At 49.4% G+C, this 13,595-nt stretch overlaps 4 protein-coding genes across 4 annotated transcripts; 2 read left to right on the forward strand and 2 right to left on the reverse strand.

Annotated features, from left to right (window-relative positions):
* Positions 1–160: 160 nt before the first annotated feature.
* Positions 161–2,727, reverse strand: Z519_05466 (uncharacterized protein; the record flags this gene model as incomplete). Its single annotated transcript, XM_016763206.1, has 2 exons — positions 161–2,467; positions 2,521–2,727. 2 exons carry the CDS (start codon positions 2,725–2,727, stop codon positions 161–163), a joined length of 2,514 nt encoding a protein of 837 aa, XP_016620819.1.
* Positions 2,728–3,994: 1,267 nt separating this feature from the next.
* Z519_05467 (uncharacterized protein) lies at positions 3,995–5,227 on the forward strand (the record flags this gene model as incomplete). The annotated part of the gene is made up of 1 exon (XM_016763207.1): positions 3,995–5,227. The coding sequence occupies one exon, from the start codon at positions 3,995–3,997 to the stop codon at positions 5,225–5,227; it is 1,233 nt and encodes a 410-aa protein (XP_016620820.1).
* Positions 5,228–7,381: 2,154 nt separating this feature from the next.
* Positions 7,382–11,665, reverse strand: Z519_05468 (uncharacterized protein; the record flags this gene model as incomplete). Its single annotated transcript, XM_016763208.1, has 1 exon — positions 7,382–11,665. One exon carries the CDS (start codon positions 11,663–11,665, stop codon positions 7,382–7,384), a length of 4,284 nt encoding a protein of 1,427 aa, XP_016620821.1.
* Positions 11,666–12,235: 570 nt separating this feature from the next.
* Positions 12,236–13,467, forward strand: Z519_05469 (uncharacterized protein; the record flags this gene model as incomplete). Its single annotated transcript, XM_016763209.1, has 3 exons — positions 12,236–12,707; positions 12,772–13,054; positions 13,119–13,467. The coding sequence occupies 3 exons, from the start codon at positions 12,236–12,238 to the stop codon at positions 13,465–13,467; spliced, it is 1,104 nt and encodes a 367-aa protein (XP_016620822.1).
* Between the last annotated feature and the right edge of the window lie 128 nt (positions 13,468–13,595).

Genomic DNA, 13,595 nt, shown 5'->3' on the forward strand with positions numbered 1-13,595 from the left:
CTCACTACGACTTGAACCTGAAACGGCCTTTGTTGAAACCTTTGTATATGTGAAATCGACCCTGATAGATGCAAGTGACTTGTGATGCTGTCGAGCCTCTATATATTCTAACATCCAGTAAACTCCAGAGCCTTGTATTTTGGTGTATAATCCCTGTAGATCAGAAAGAAAACCGCATCAAGTTCGAATTCAAGACCAATGGAAGCGCAAAGGTGCAGCCAACAACCATAGCAAGGGGATATATGGGTGCAAAACCTGTAATAATGAACATCTCGGGCACCAGATGGCCTAGAGGACCGATTCCCGCAAGGACAATCATAAGCGTGGTCATAATAACGCAATACATCAAAGACCACTTGAACTTGCGTAGGATCAGAGCCAGTTCGCTGACAAACGATAATACGTCTGCCTCTTTTGCAGTCGAGCCCCATGTCATATTGATCGAGAGGAGGTGGCAGAGAAGGGCACGAGAGACATGGACTGAAATACCGCCAAAGAAGCAAGTGATCATCGGTAGCCACATCAAATTCTCGAGGAAGGCAATGAGAAGGTTTCGGTTCTCTGCCCGGAAGCGATGAACAGCCAGACTGACTGTTCCGAGGCAGCCAAAAACGATGGCGGTGCCGAAGAACCACCGGAAGGCTTCGATGTAGTACCAGTCGACGTACGAGCCGACCCAACCAAGAACAAGGTAGTTCATGAGTGCAAACACCCACGAGAATCCAATAGCAAAGTAAGTGCCGATATATCCCACGGTCGTGATCTTGTGGGTGAGATTGATGTCGCTCCAGATGAAGGTCCGGAAGGTCTTGGTAAAGGGTCCGTGAAAAAGCCAATCTTTCATAGGGTTGAAGATCAATTCGCAGCATCCGTACGCATACTTCTCCCAGCGTGCAACTTCATCGTACACTGTTAGGGAGACGCCTTCCTCGAATCCACTGGATATCCCAAAGATGGTGCTGAATCGAGTAATATATCCCAAGGACTGTAGGCGAAGTGCCATTTCGAAGTCTTCGGAAACGCAGTTTTCCGCCCAGAATGTGGTCTTTCCGTCGACTGTCGTGAGTTTGCCTGCTTGAAGAGCGGACCATCTGATGATGGCGTTATGACCAATGAATGGCGCAATGTCGCCATTAGCGACAGCGTTCTTGATTGACGTATATATCATGTCGTTGAAGAATGCAAAACACTTTTCAAAAGCGGTTCCTGTCGTTTTGATCGATCCAGAGGAAAATTGCATGATTGCGACTTCAGGAGAGGTCTCCATCTCGCATACGGCGTCGAGCAGACAGTCTTCGGGTACACGCGTGTCCGCGTCAACAAGAAGAATGTAGTCCCCAACGCGGATATCACCACCAGCCCAACTTCGGCCCTTGTCGGCTTGAAGAACAGTAGACAAGCAGTCTTGGTAAAGATCTTTTTCGGGTTGTGGCGTCCGGTCTGGGTCACAGTGAACTTCATTCATGAGTTCCTCAACACGCTCATTGAGGCTCAAGGCGTAATTCATGTTGGACGCCTTCTTGAATTTCCCTGCTCGAACGAATGGTTCGATGTTGTTGGCAGGTTCTCCTGCGGGACAATGTTTCGGCCTCGCCACCCACCCGATATGGTTCTCCTCGTAGTAGTGTTTCCGCTGCTTCGCATCCGCATCGGAGATTAGCTGCAGGCCATCATCATTAATGAAGATGTTCGCAGTTCCGCCCTGCATTTCGTATGTCGAGACCGCACGTTTCAGGGACGCGATTGTAGGGTCGAGGACGGTCCAGAGTCCTTCCTTGTACACAGGACATTGTATAGTCACATGTGGAAGGTGGCCAGCTCTCCGCGGTGACGGTATGGAAGAATAATGCTTTGAGTTTACCTTTGACTGAGTGACTGGCCCGAATAACTGAAGAAGGCTTGTGAAAACTGACTGGTAGAAGAACCACCCCAGCCAGAGCTCAAGTGGAGCAAGGAGGATTAAAGTGAGTCTGGAATAGGTCTGATCGAGTCTGATCTCCATGACGAGATCACGCCAGCCAAAACTGATCCCCACGATCCCTAAAGCTGCCGTAAGCGCCGTCACGTATGCCTGGGCAAGGACCAAAGTTCGTTTTGGAGCGTGGCCCGGTCCCTCCTCTGCCGAATCCACGTCTTCGGCAGCATGCCGGTGGGTCGACCCGTCGGACGGCAAGCCTGGTAACGACTGTTTGACGTGCTGGTTGGAAAGATGTAGGTTCCACAAGTGCTTCAACAGCTGATCTTCCAGCTTTTCTGTGCGTTGGACGAGGTTGGTTGGGTCATTGTCCCAAACCAGTAGTATCTTCACATCTTTGATAAATGCCGCATACCTGTGTGTACGGCATCGCAAGAGGCCTCTCATGTCCGGCAAGACTTGAACCTGATGGCCATTTTGCAAGCGGACGTGGTCTGATTCGTAGCTTTGGAGGAAAGTATCGACGACGGAAGTACTGACAGTCCACGCCACCTATAATCTCGTCAATATTTTTCGTCATACGACCGATTGTTCTGATAACCCACCTTGGCATTTAGATGGGTGATTCCTTGCAGCAATCCTGGCATTTCATCGAACAAGGACGAAGGTTGACACAGAAATTCATCCTTCCGCCGCTTCAAGATGACTCCTCCTTTAAGCGGAGCGCCACTCCACAGTCTTTCAAGCTGACGCTTGCGAAGATATTGGGCTATCGCACCACATTCAATGTCAATATAATCTTCGCAATTCATCTCCGTCGAGTCCTTGCTGCACCAGGGTTTCTCCAAGGGTGCTGTAGTAGGTGAGCTCTGCCCGGTCTGAGCTTTACTTAACGAGCAACAGTAGGGGCGCGGCTCTTGTGTTGAAATGGGGGATGGGGATGATGGAGCCACGAAGTCACCCATTTCTGAAAAGGTCCTTGTGCTGGTCACTTCAAGTTTACAAAGAAGAATGCAATCTGGCAGGACGACATTAAATGCGTGTCGTTGGACTTCCACACGTCAGCGGTCCGGATAAAATGGATAAAAAACAGGAATTTCGGCGCATTGCAGTTTGGCACACTTTCGATGTTACCTTCTGAGCTGGCTGCATCCTGACAGGGAGGAAACATAGCAATGGAGACCTGAACCAGAGGAGGCATTGCCCCCATTAGCATGCGATTGAACTCTGTAAGCCAAGCCATGAGCTGAGACTCTCCAGCAGAGAGGTCAATTTAGAATTTGGTGAGCTGCGAGTTGTCACCTGAAGAATCAGTGGGTCTGCCTGCAATGATGCGGTACGTAAGAGATATTCAAACCCTCTTGAGTGGGTAGGGTGAGGGTGAGGCTGATGCGATGGCGCCGAGTTGGGGGCGGTGCCTGGATCGCATCGGAAAAGAATCACGTTATGTAGCTCCCGCCAAGAGGAAGATTCCTATCTTAAGTACCAAGTACGCACCAAACTACTCCTGGTTGCGAATGCGATGTCTGGGCTGGGCGAGCATACAGACTCTGATTGGTGATTTGTTAGCTTCCCTGTAGCCAGTCGATTGGAGTTTCCTTTAAGTCAACAAGGCTTCAACCCCTTGATTGAGTTGTCTGAGAAGGTAGCAGTCCAAATTTTAGTCCTGAGGGACTACGTCAGACAATGAGGGCTGCGGTAGTAGTATACCTCCGCGGTCAAAGGCACGGCCCTCGCCTCCCATCATATAAGGCAGAGATTCCAAGTCTGCAAGGGTCAAATCTTATAGAAGGTGACATCTAGATGAAGACTTGGTCATTCCTCTTTGTTTCCAGAATATCGTGTTCAAAGAAGCTGTCTTCGCCTTCCCCGCAGATCATTCTCTTCTCAATATTTTGTGATTGTCTCAAATCGCCGAGAAAAAGAGGCCCTAAGGCTGAAGGTGACTGTTAGGGTACTACCTCTATTTGCACTGGAATCAGTTGTGCACGCGTTGCTTCAACGCCACTAGCCTCTGGCATGGGGGCTAACGTGCATGTCGAGAACTGTGAGAATGACATGGGATCATCAAACCTCAAAATGCGCCAGCTCGCATCCCCTACAACTTCCGACGGAACAGAGGAGACTGGCAAGCATTTTGCTTCCCGTACCTGGAGAAAAAGAGAAATTCAGAGGTCCTGGCTTCGGAAGAAGGAACCACGAGAAAGGTGGATGACTCTCATCCCGCTTATAGGGATTGCCCTGGGCCTTTGCCTGGCAGGACTACTGATCTGGGATGGAATCCGGCGGACCCCCTACCTCGAATACTGCACAGTCTACAGGGACAACTTTTCCTCGCCAACGCTGAGTGATGTATGGACATTCGATATATCGTCTACAGGATTTGGCAATGGCGAGTTTGAAACAACAACGAATTTAACTAAAAATGTTTATATCAAGGATGGTATGCTTAATATCCGAGCTACAGTTCAAGATCCGCCTACTGTTCTCGGTCCACCAAACACGAACATTACCGACCTCTGCCCTGACCAGACCTCTGGCAACTGCGTTTCATATATAAACACCAGCATCGGCGTCATTGCCAATCCCATTCAAAGTGCTCGCATCAAAACGAAGTTGTCTATCCGGTACGGCAAGATCGAAGTTGTTGCCCGCTTGCCTCGTGGCGACTGGCTGTGGCCTGCTATCTGGATGCTTCCAACCAACAATACTTACGGCGTATGGCCTCGGAGCGGCGAGATTGACATCATCGAAAGCCGAGGCAATAATTATACCTATCCCGCTGGCGGGGACAATACCATATCTTCAACACTCCACTGGGGTCCCAGTTGGCAGTATGACAGGTGGGATAAAACGCACGGAAGTATGCTCGCGCCAGGGGTCTCATTCAGCGACAGTTTCCATACTTTCGGCGTGGAATGGACTCCAAAATATATCTACACCTATCTGGACCGTCGCTTATTCCAAGTCATGCGGCACGACTTCGAAGAATCCATGTGGAAATTTGGGAAATTTTGGCAGTATGACAGTCCGTCCGTCCAACTCAGTAATCCTTGGGAGTCTTCCAGCTCTGTTTCGAGCCCCTTCGACCAAGACTTCCACCTAATCCTCGACGTTGCGGTGGGTGGGACCAACGGCTGGTTTTGGAATGGTGTAGCCGGAAAGCCTTGGGATGACCAGGCCACAGATCCCCTAGCACAATTCTGGCAGGGCCGATCCAAATGGTATCCGACTTGGCAGAAAGGCCACGGGCCGGTGATGCAGGTAAAATCGGTTACCATGTGGCAACTAAAAGGCTACAATGGGTGTTAGGGTTAAGTTGTAGACAGAAAGAAGCCTTGAGGCCCTAGCCAGGTTGTTTACACCTTTGCCTTTTCGGATGTTGGAAATGTACTGGTCTGTTTCTCTCAGATTTAGATTGTTGAGGCATGATGAATACCTGTCTGTTTGATCTTGTATCACGCTTATTCGCTTTCCTACGACTCCCTTGCTAATCATGGACAGTGTCGTTACTGGTACTAGTATTAGTCTTAATTTCGGCTGCCTCAACCCGTTAATTAGCAATCCATTCTTCGAGGTCAAAGCTGGATGCTGCGGCATTATTTATTGGCATATTCTGATTTCAATCTTCGTTGCAGGAGGGATGGGAGATGAGGTTCTTTTTCGTAGTTGTTCCTTTTGAACAGAGCACCCGATGAATGTTCGAATGAACCCCCGTGTCATTATCACCGGAATTGGCACCAGATAAAAGGCAATGGGATGCTACATATACGAATGACCTCGGAAGGCCTTGAAACAGCATTCGGGTGGTCATCTTGTTCATTGCAAATATCCATGCCAGCAGGCATATGTAGAAGGACAAGACATGGGTGGACAAGATAGTGAGACAGACAATTCATGCCCTCTTTTGCAAACACCTCAAACCGGCAACAGTCCCCTTGTACGATTCACTCACCATCGACCTTTCAAGAAATCCTAGTACTTCCCCCGCGCCCCCGGATATATTGCTGTATCGCCTCTGAATCGAGGGGCCTTATTATATCACTCCAGCAGCTCGCCATTTATTTCGACATTATGGCTTCTGATTGGATCGACAAGTCTGTACCATACAGATGCATGCTTGCATTTGCTGACTCGTTAGGCTCCGGGCGACGGAATCATATTGGCGTTATCGGAAAGAGTCAATCTATTGCGACTTGGTCGATCCCGGTATGCATCCAAATGTTGCCAGCAGTATTTCTCGGGACAGGTACCTGCGTCATGCTACAAAGGTAGACCTACAATTAGCTTATAGAGAGTTGGATTCCACTAACTGTCAGTAGTCCACCGCCGCTCATGAATAGCAGGCTTGGGAACATGCCGACGGATCGAGCAGATTGCAAAAGAGGACATGTACAGATGACTGAATTATCAGTCTGTGCCGGTCTGTTCGCTATTTTACAGACGGCCTTGTCGCCGTTACCTCGTAATGCTTGTCAAACTGCATATTTACAATGCACAAGATGACTACTCGGTGCTTTTCTAAAGATAACAAAACTATAGAAGACATCGTGATTATATTGTAACAGAGCACTTCAGGGCTCTCGGCATGCATGTGTAACAACGGTCGAGAATCGAGAACGCGTTTCTGGTTGACGCAGAAGAGGCAACACCACAAACACCACCCCCGGAGAGGCAGGGGCTAGGGCAGCGAGCGCCTAGCACGGCGACGGTATTGAGAAGTAAGAAAGGGCCGATAAAACACTCAGGAATAAGTAGACATCAAAAACATGGAATACTCTGTCAAACTGCAAAGAACGGCATACTGCCAACACTGTGAACTGTTCAGCACTCCCCCTTAGTCCTTTTTGGTTTGACATGTGACCAGACAACCCTCCTTCCTGCTAACCCCCCATACCATCCCAGCACAGCCACTTTGCCTTGTTACAATACAGATATAGGAGATTTATACTACTCCTCCGCTGAAGAAATGATACCCGTGTTAATTTTACGTACTTGCTCGCGACCTATAATCAATCGCACTTGGTGTTCTTCGCCGCGCGGCGAATTGGAGACACAGAATATATATAGTTATATATAGTAATTTACATTTGCCATGCCCAAACCATGGTCTCCTTTTCGTCCTCGAAAGACTGGAGCCGGCTCTATAAGCTGGTTATGTAACAATGCATGACCCATAGGTAGTATCTCACATCCCAGATCCAACGGGGAGAGCTGGTATATATACACGCTTGAGCGGATAGAAGATCACTCACATCTGCTTTGAACAGTCAATTTTTCCTTTCCTCCATCCCCCAACGTGTCGGGAACGCCCGTTATGTATGCAAGCACCCTTTTTTAATCATGCGTGAGCTGTTTCATAAACTCCCACGTCTTTCCAAAACACCTTGCTGCTGAGTGTCATCTTGAATGGCCCTGCATCACTCAAAAGACACCTTTTCTTCCAGATTTCAGCATGTAATACATTCATGAAAAGAAGTAAGTGCTATCCTTCAGCCTCTTGACATCAAAGTCACCTCTTTTTGGCACAGGCCGGAATTTGATTGGCAACCACAGCCAAATTTGGTTATTCTGGCTCTTCTGGCCGGTTTTCTTCTTTTGTGTCCGGAGCCTCTGCCCGAAGGCATTTACAGCAATGTGATGTGCTTTTGCGACGGGGTCGGATGTGGTAGCACTGTGCATCATGGTGCTAGCATTTCCGGCGTCGATGATATCTTCGTCGTTATCGTTGGCGACCGAATCTCTCAGCGGATCCAGCGTGCTTGCCAGGTCGACATTGTCGGAGACTTCACTCGCCTTCAGCGCCGCATCCACAATCTCCGCTTTTGCACACTCCATTGTCTCCGGGATTGCGCCGATGGCCGTCTCTCCCAAAGAATCTCGGTGGAACAGATATTTATCTCCGTCATATTTTTCATATAGACTGGCCGCTGTCACCATTGTTTCACCTTCTTCCTTCTGTATTGGATCGTCACTTGCCATCAACTTCTTCTTTCGGATTTCTCGGACCAATTCGACATGCCGTCTTTGCTGGATGCTCTTTGACCCATTGCCTGCAGGAAAGACGCCGTCTGCAATCATCTGCCTACGGTACTCGGTGATGGCCTTCCCAAGAACATTAGACTTGTTGATTTGTGCCAAATAGAAATGTCCATCGTATCGCTTATTGAACTCAGCCGCAAGCCGCCCAATGATGTCGTCACTGTGCATTCGAATGAAAGCATCTCGCAGAAGCTCGTTGAGAGAATTGACATCGGCGGCATGAGTCCAGAAACTGTCGTGGACCGCAGAAAAGCTGAGTCCAAGTTCGTTTGCCTTCAACGCCGAGAGAATCATATGCGTGGCATCGAGGGAGTGAATAAAATTAGGAGGGAACGCCTGCAACTGCTTCCTCTTGTTTACAGAATCCGCAACACTCGGCTGGGCTAGCGTGATGCTCTGTAAATTAGTCTGGATTGTCAATCCCTTGTTGATGCGATACGGCTGCACCACCGGCAGTTTAAGAGGCGTGGTCCAGATGACTGGTGACCGGAATGTTGCAGATTCTAGTACCTCTTTGACCTTGGCTTTGCTTCGACCTGGGCGCTCTCTGGTCTTGTGACCGCCAGAGGCTTCCTTTTCGTAAATTTTTTCTTGCTGCATTGGAGATATTGAGGAACTGATTCGGTTGGCGCAATCGCCCAACCAGTACTGGATTTCATGGGCTCCTGTGAACAGTGCGCCAAGACCTTTGAAAATCTTTCTTGCAATATACGTCGACGCTTTACCTGAGAGCCCAGCAGCTTCAACTTCTGGGATCAGGACTTCCACTTGTTTTCGCACCTGCCGAATTGCACCGAGAAAAGTGACTCCATAGACGTTGGTCATGACAGTCTGTTTGACTACCTTCCGTGTGACTCTGCCGTCAAGCATTTTTGCCAGCGAGTCACCCTTGGCAGCGTCTTCTTTGATCTCAGCTTTGACCAGTTCGCAAACACCACTGTAAACGTCGGCAGGCTTGTCACCTGGTTCCAGGTTGACCTGTCGCGCCCCAGCGAGGTCTCCACCAAGGGCAGCATAGTGTTGTAATCCATTACAGGAGCCATCTTGATGTATTGGCAATCTGGAAATGAATTTCGTGGGGTCAGGGCTTTCGAGAGCGTTGGTCAGTTCAAAACAAGTAGCCAGACATTGCCATGGATCCTCCGCGGTGAGCCACCATCGTCTTCCGCCAAGAGGGTTCTTAACAGAGTCATAAATATCGTCAAGGTGATCCATAGGAAACTGGGCACGGTCGGACAAGCTGGCCTTATCGTAGCCGTAGACATTAGAGAGATGAATTTTCAACCAACGTAGTCCGTCACTGCCCAGCTCACGACCCTTGTCGAACAATAAGAGCCCTCGGCAGTTATCGGCACCCATCTGATTCAGATAGGGTGGAATAGGATAGGCTCGCCCACGGAAGTCGATGTTATGCGGCAAATAGAACGTCTCGTCTAGGTATGCCTTCGCGATTTCCATCTGGAAATTTTGGAAACACCGATTTGAGTGGATACCGGTTCTTTCGTTGTCCATTGCGCGCATCTTGGAGAACCACTCCCAGCGTTCCTTTTGCGTGGCATTCTCGCCGGGCCGTTCAATCTCAGGAAAGACTTTGTTTAGAGGCGGGAGGTTGGCGACCTGTTCTCCGCTATTCCAAGCCTCGAGCATTACGCCGAACACGTCCTTGTTGATTCGCCAGCCGGTCTTGCCGAGGACGTCAACACCGGCAAATAGTTGATCGAGATCTCCTCGGCTTGCTGCAGCGATGCCGTAATCCTTTTGTGCAGTTTCATTCTGTTTGATTCGCAGAAACGGTTGCTTAGATTCCAGAAATCCTCCATCGTAAAACCCTTTCCAGGGTTTTGGCGGGCACACCATGGGCAACTGCTTCGCAATCAGATGTTCAGCGGGCTCGCTAACGAGGAGCTTGACAAAATCTCCGTGTAAGGAAACCATCCCCACTTTTCGGCCATTCTGGTAGGCGGTGGAATGCAAAAAAACAGGTTGAGGCATTGAAAGCACAGCGCCGGTGGTTGGATCCTTTCTCGCGATTGTAATCTTGGCAGTCTCAAACATCAGTTCACAAAGTACAGCACCAACTTTCCCGTGTATTGCTTTGGTCCACTCTTTGTTGTACACGAACGGTCGAGCAGCATGGTGGGACGAACGCCTATGCAGATGCGAGGACAGGGTTGCTTCAGACTCGAAGGGAGACCCGATTATCCCTTGTCTCTTGGCTTTGCGCACGGCCTTTTTTTCCCGATCGATATTTGTCGCATTATATTCGTTTTCGAGAGTCTGACCCAGTGAGGTGACCAGCCTTACCAGCTTGACCGACTTCGATGCGCCGACCTTGCTCATGATCTGCACCAGGGCGATGGAAGTGACAGCCGCCACGTGCTCCGGGGGAAGTAGCTCGAGGAAAGGTGAACATTCGGCTCGGAGCTTCTGTTGTGCTGATTTTGGACCGGGTAATTGATCCTCTTCCCTAGCTAGCTTGATCTCTTGCTTGATCTTGTCGGCCATTATTTCATGCCATTGCCAAAGTAAAGCTCCAATTTCGCCATGGGCGAGATCAGCCGGCAGGATCCCTATGCTAGCTCTTTTCTGGAATTCGGCCTTCCATCGGTCGAGGGCGGACTGTATTGCATCTCTCTCCAATCGGCGTTGTCGTTGTATGAGGGGATCTTCCTCTGACCTTGACTCAACAGTGTTTTCTGTCTGTTCGGAGAATAGAGACAGCGAGCGTTTGAGCGAGGAGAGGCCCAACCCTTTCTGTTCCGTTTCCCGAACATGGATCCGCTCTTTCTCGTTTGGTCTGGTCCTCACTGAGTCGCCCCGGGAGGTGTCTCCAGATTGCTCGGGTTGACGGAGGGGGACTTCGATTGTACAGATTTGAGAGAGTTTCCCAAGATCTCTATCATCCAGAACATCTCGCAGGCTCAGGACTTTGCTTTCCAACTGGTACCGTTTAGTCATATCCCAATAGCGGCGCACTGTGCGGTCTCGTTTTGATCCGATCAAGGTCTCCAGAGCCACCTTTAATTTTAACGCAAACGTATGAGCATCTGGTTCCAGCTCCGCCTTTCTCATATGCACTTCAATCCATTCGTTTATCCGTTTTTCATGATCGGCATTGCGATTCCATATCAGGTCGTCCACCATGGCCGCAAGAACGCGATTGAATGAGTTCCGCAATCGAGCAGAATTGTTTTGGCAGAAAAGGCTCATCTGCGACAGAAGTGTGAATGCTCGGTCCCATCGGTGCACTTGAAGACAGGCATCCAGGGTGGCCTCTATTTCATCAATATTTCTTAGCTTGTTGTTGCCTGCATTATTCTCGAGGTGGTCTTCGACAAGTTCCGCGGCATCGAGCATCAATATCTGGGAGAGGTCAAAAGGGGAGAGGTCACTGGTCGCGGATCGATGCGAGGTTTGGGCTATGGGATAGTCTCGGTTGCCATAGGTGAAAGGGATATAATCATCGCTGCGGTCAAAATTCTCGGGTGCGGATGCTGGGGAGGCGAGATGTCTCGACTGGGTGATGGGTGCAGGCAATGTTTTTGAGCGTGTCACTGTGGGACGTGTGGTCATTGATCTGTGCTGATGTCTTGCATTGTATGGCTGAACGAGGACGGGACACAGCCACGGCAGCTGGATCCTTTCGGCAGCCTGCTGGACATAATGAAGGGCATGCTTTGAGTTGGCCGCAGCTCGCGTGCGCAGCATTGCGCAAATCCAGATGCAAAACTGCTAGTAGAAGCTGCAATGATAGGATTTTGGGGAAATTCTATCATCACAGAAGCCCGCCACAACCCCCAGCGGATGGAAAGGAAAGAAAATAGAGGAGATGGGACGGTCTGGTAGATGGAAAGAAGATGGAGTGACTTGGAGCGCATGGCAAAAAATCATTTTGGGTTCAGGACTCAGGAGCATCTGCATCTGCCAGCATTGGGCGGAGCTTTGCCAGTGGAGCCCAGATCACGTGCAGCATAGGCCATAGCCAATGATAGAAGCGACTCTATCTGTTCGGCCCCACCTGGAGTCCGAGGTAAAATGGGTTCACAGGGTTTACATACAGCACAAATCTCTGCATTGATCTTTTGCGCTGTTGTCTCGGGTCCGGTTGGCCATCCCCAACCGGTAGAAGGGGTGGTTATCTTCAGTAGAATCCAGAATTCTCTTACTCTCAAGAATAGCAGCAAAGCGCAAAGCGAAACGGCCGAAAAAGAAGAGTCTTGACCCTTTAGTCTTCGCTGCCGGCACCAAAGATCGCCTCTTACAATTCATGCTGAAGAGATGACCGCCAACAGGATCGTCAAGGTTGGAATAATAGGTTGTGGTGAGATAACGCAAGTGTCACACATCTCAACATTGGGCTTTCTCTCGGACTTTTTCACCATCACTTATCTGTGTGACGTGTCAGCCGAATCTCTGAGACACAATGCCCAAAAGGTCATCAACCACATCCCTAAAACCACACAGAATCCGGCTGAGCTTTGTGCTGCACCAGAAGTCGATTTGGTTTTCATAGCAAGCTCTGATGAGTACCACGCCATCCACGTGATCGAGGGATTGAAGCATGACAAGCATGTGTTTATCGAGAAACCGATGGCATTGTGCATGAGGGATGCTGATGCCATAATCGAAGCCGAAGAGAAATCCAAAGGTAAAGTAATGGTGGGTTACATGCGTCGGTATGCCGCAGCCTATATGGACATGATAACGGAGATTGGTGGGATGAATAAGATTCTTTATGCTCGAGTTAGAGGTATAGGACTCTCACTGCTTCTGGTGGCTTGCAGCATAACAGCTGAATTGCACTCGCTTTCGAGCAGATATAATCGGTCCCAACAGCCACTTTGTTGCGCAATCAGGCACATACCCAAAGGTCTTTACAGACTTCACGTCTGAAGTCCTCCAGGACAGGAATGACAAGGCGTCAGATGTCGTACATCAAGCATTGTCGGTCGAATGTGGGTTGCCCGTCACCCCCGAGTCAACGAGAATGTGGCGACTGCTATGCGGCCTGGGCTCTCATGACTTGTCGGCAATGAGAGAAGCGCTGGGAATGCCTGAACATGTTATTGGAGCATCCATAAATCTTCCATTCTGGAGGTATGCCTGATCTCGAAAGCGCCGGGGGATTTTGCGTTGGGCGGCAGGTCGCTAACGTGCACAGTGCGATGTTCGAATATCCCACCTTCTCGGTGACCTACGAATCTGGGATTGACAATATTCCTCGCTTTGACGCCCATATTGAGGTCTACAGCATGACAAAATCCGTTCGGGTCCAATATGACACTCCGTATATTAAGGGCCTGCCGGTGACAATGGTTGTCTGCGAAAATGTCAACGGAGTATACAGGGAGTCGATTGTCAAGAGGACTTATGAAGACCCTTATACCTTAGAAATGAAGGAACTATACAAGATGGTTGCCCATGGAACAGAAGTGAAGACAACAGCGAAGGATGCAAAGATGGATCTGGAGATATTTCAAATGATCATTAAGGCTGGAACACGAACCTAGCCTCAACCTGGGTCATGACCCTCGGGGTATCATGTTCATTATGGCGGCCTTTAGAATCGATGCTCTGTAAGCCAAGAAGAAAGATGATGTACATCTCCACTGCCTCACTTCATAGGTGGGTTGTCCTT

This window comes from Cladophialophora bantiana (assembly GCF_000835475.1).
Source record: "Cladophialophora bantiana CBS 173.52 unplaced genomic scaffold supercont1.7, whole genome shotgun sequence".
NCBI classification, from domain to species: Eukaryota; Fungi; Ascomycota; class Eurotiomycetes; order Chaetothyriales; family Herpotrichiellaceae; genus Cladophialophora; species Cladophialophora bantiana.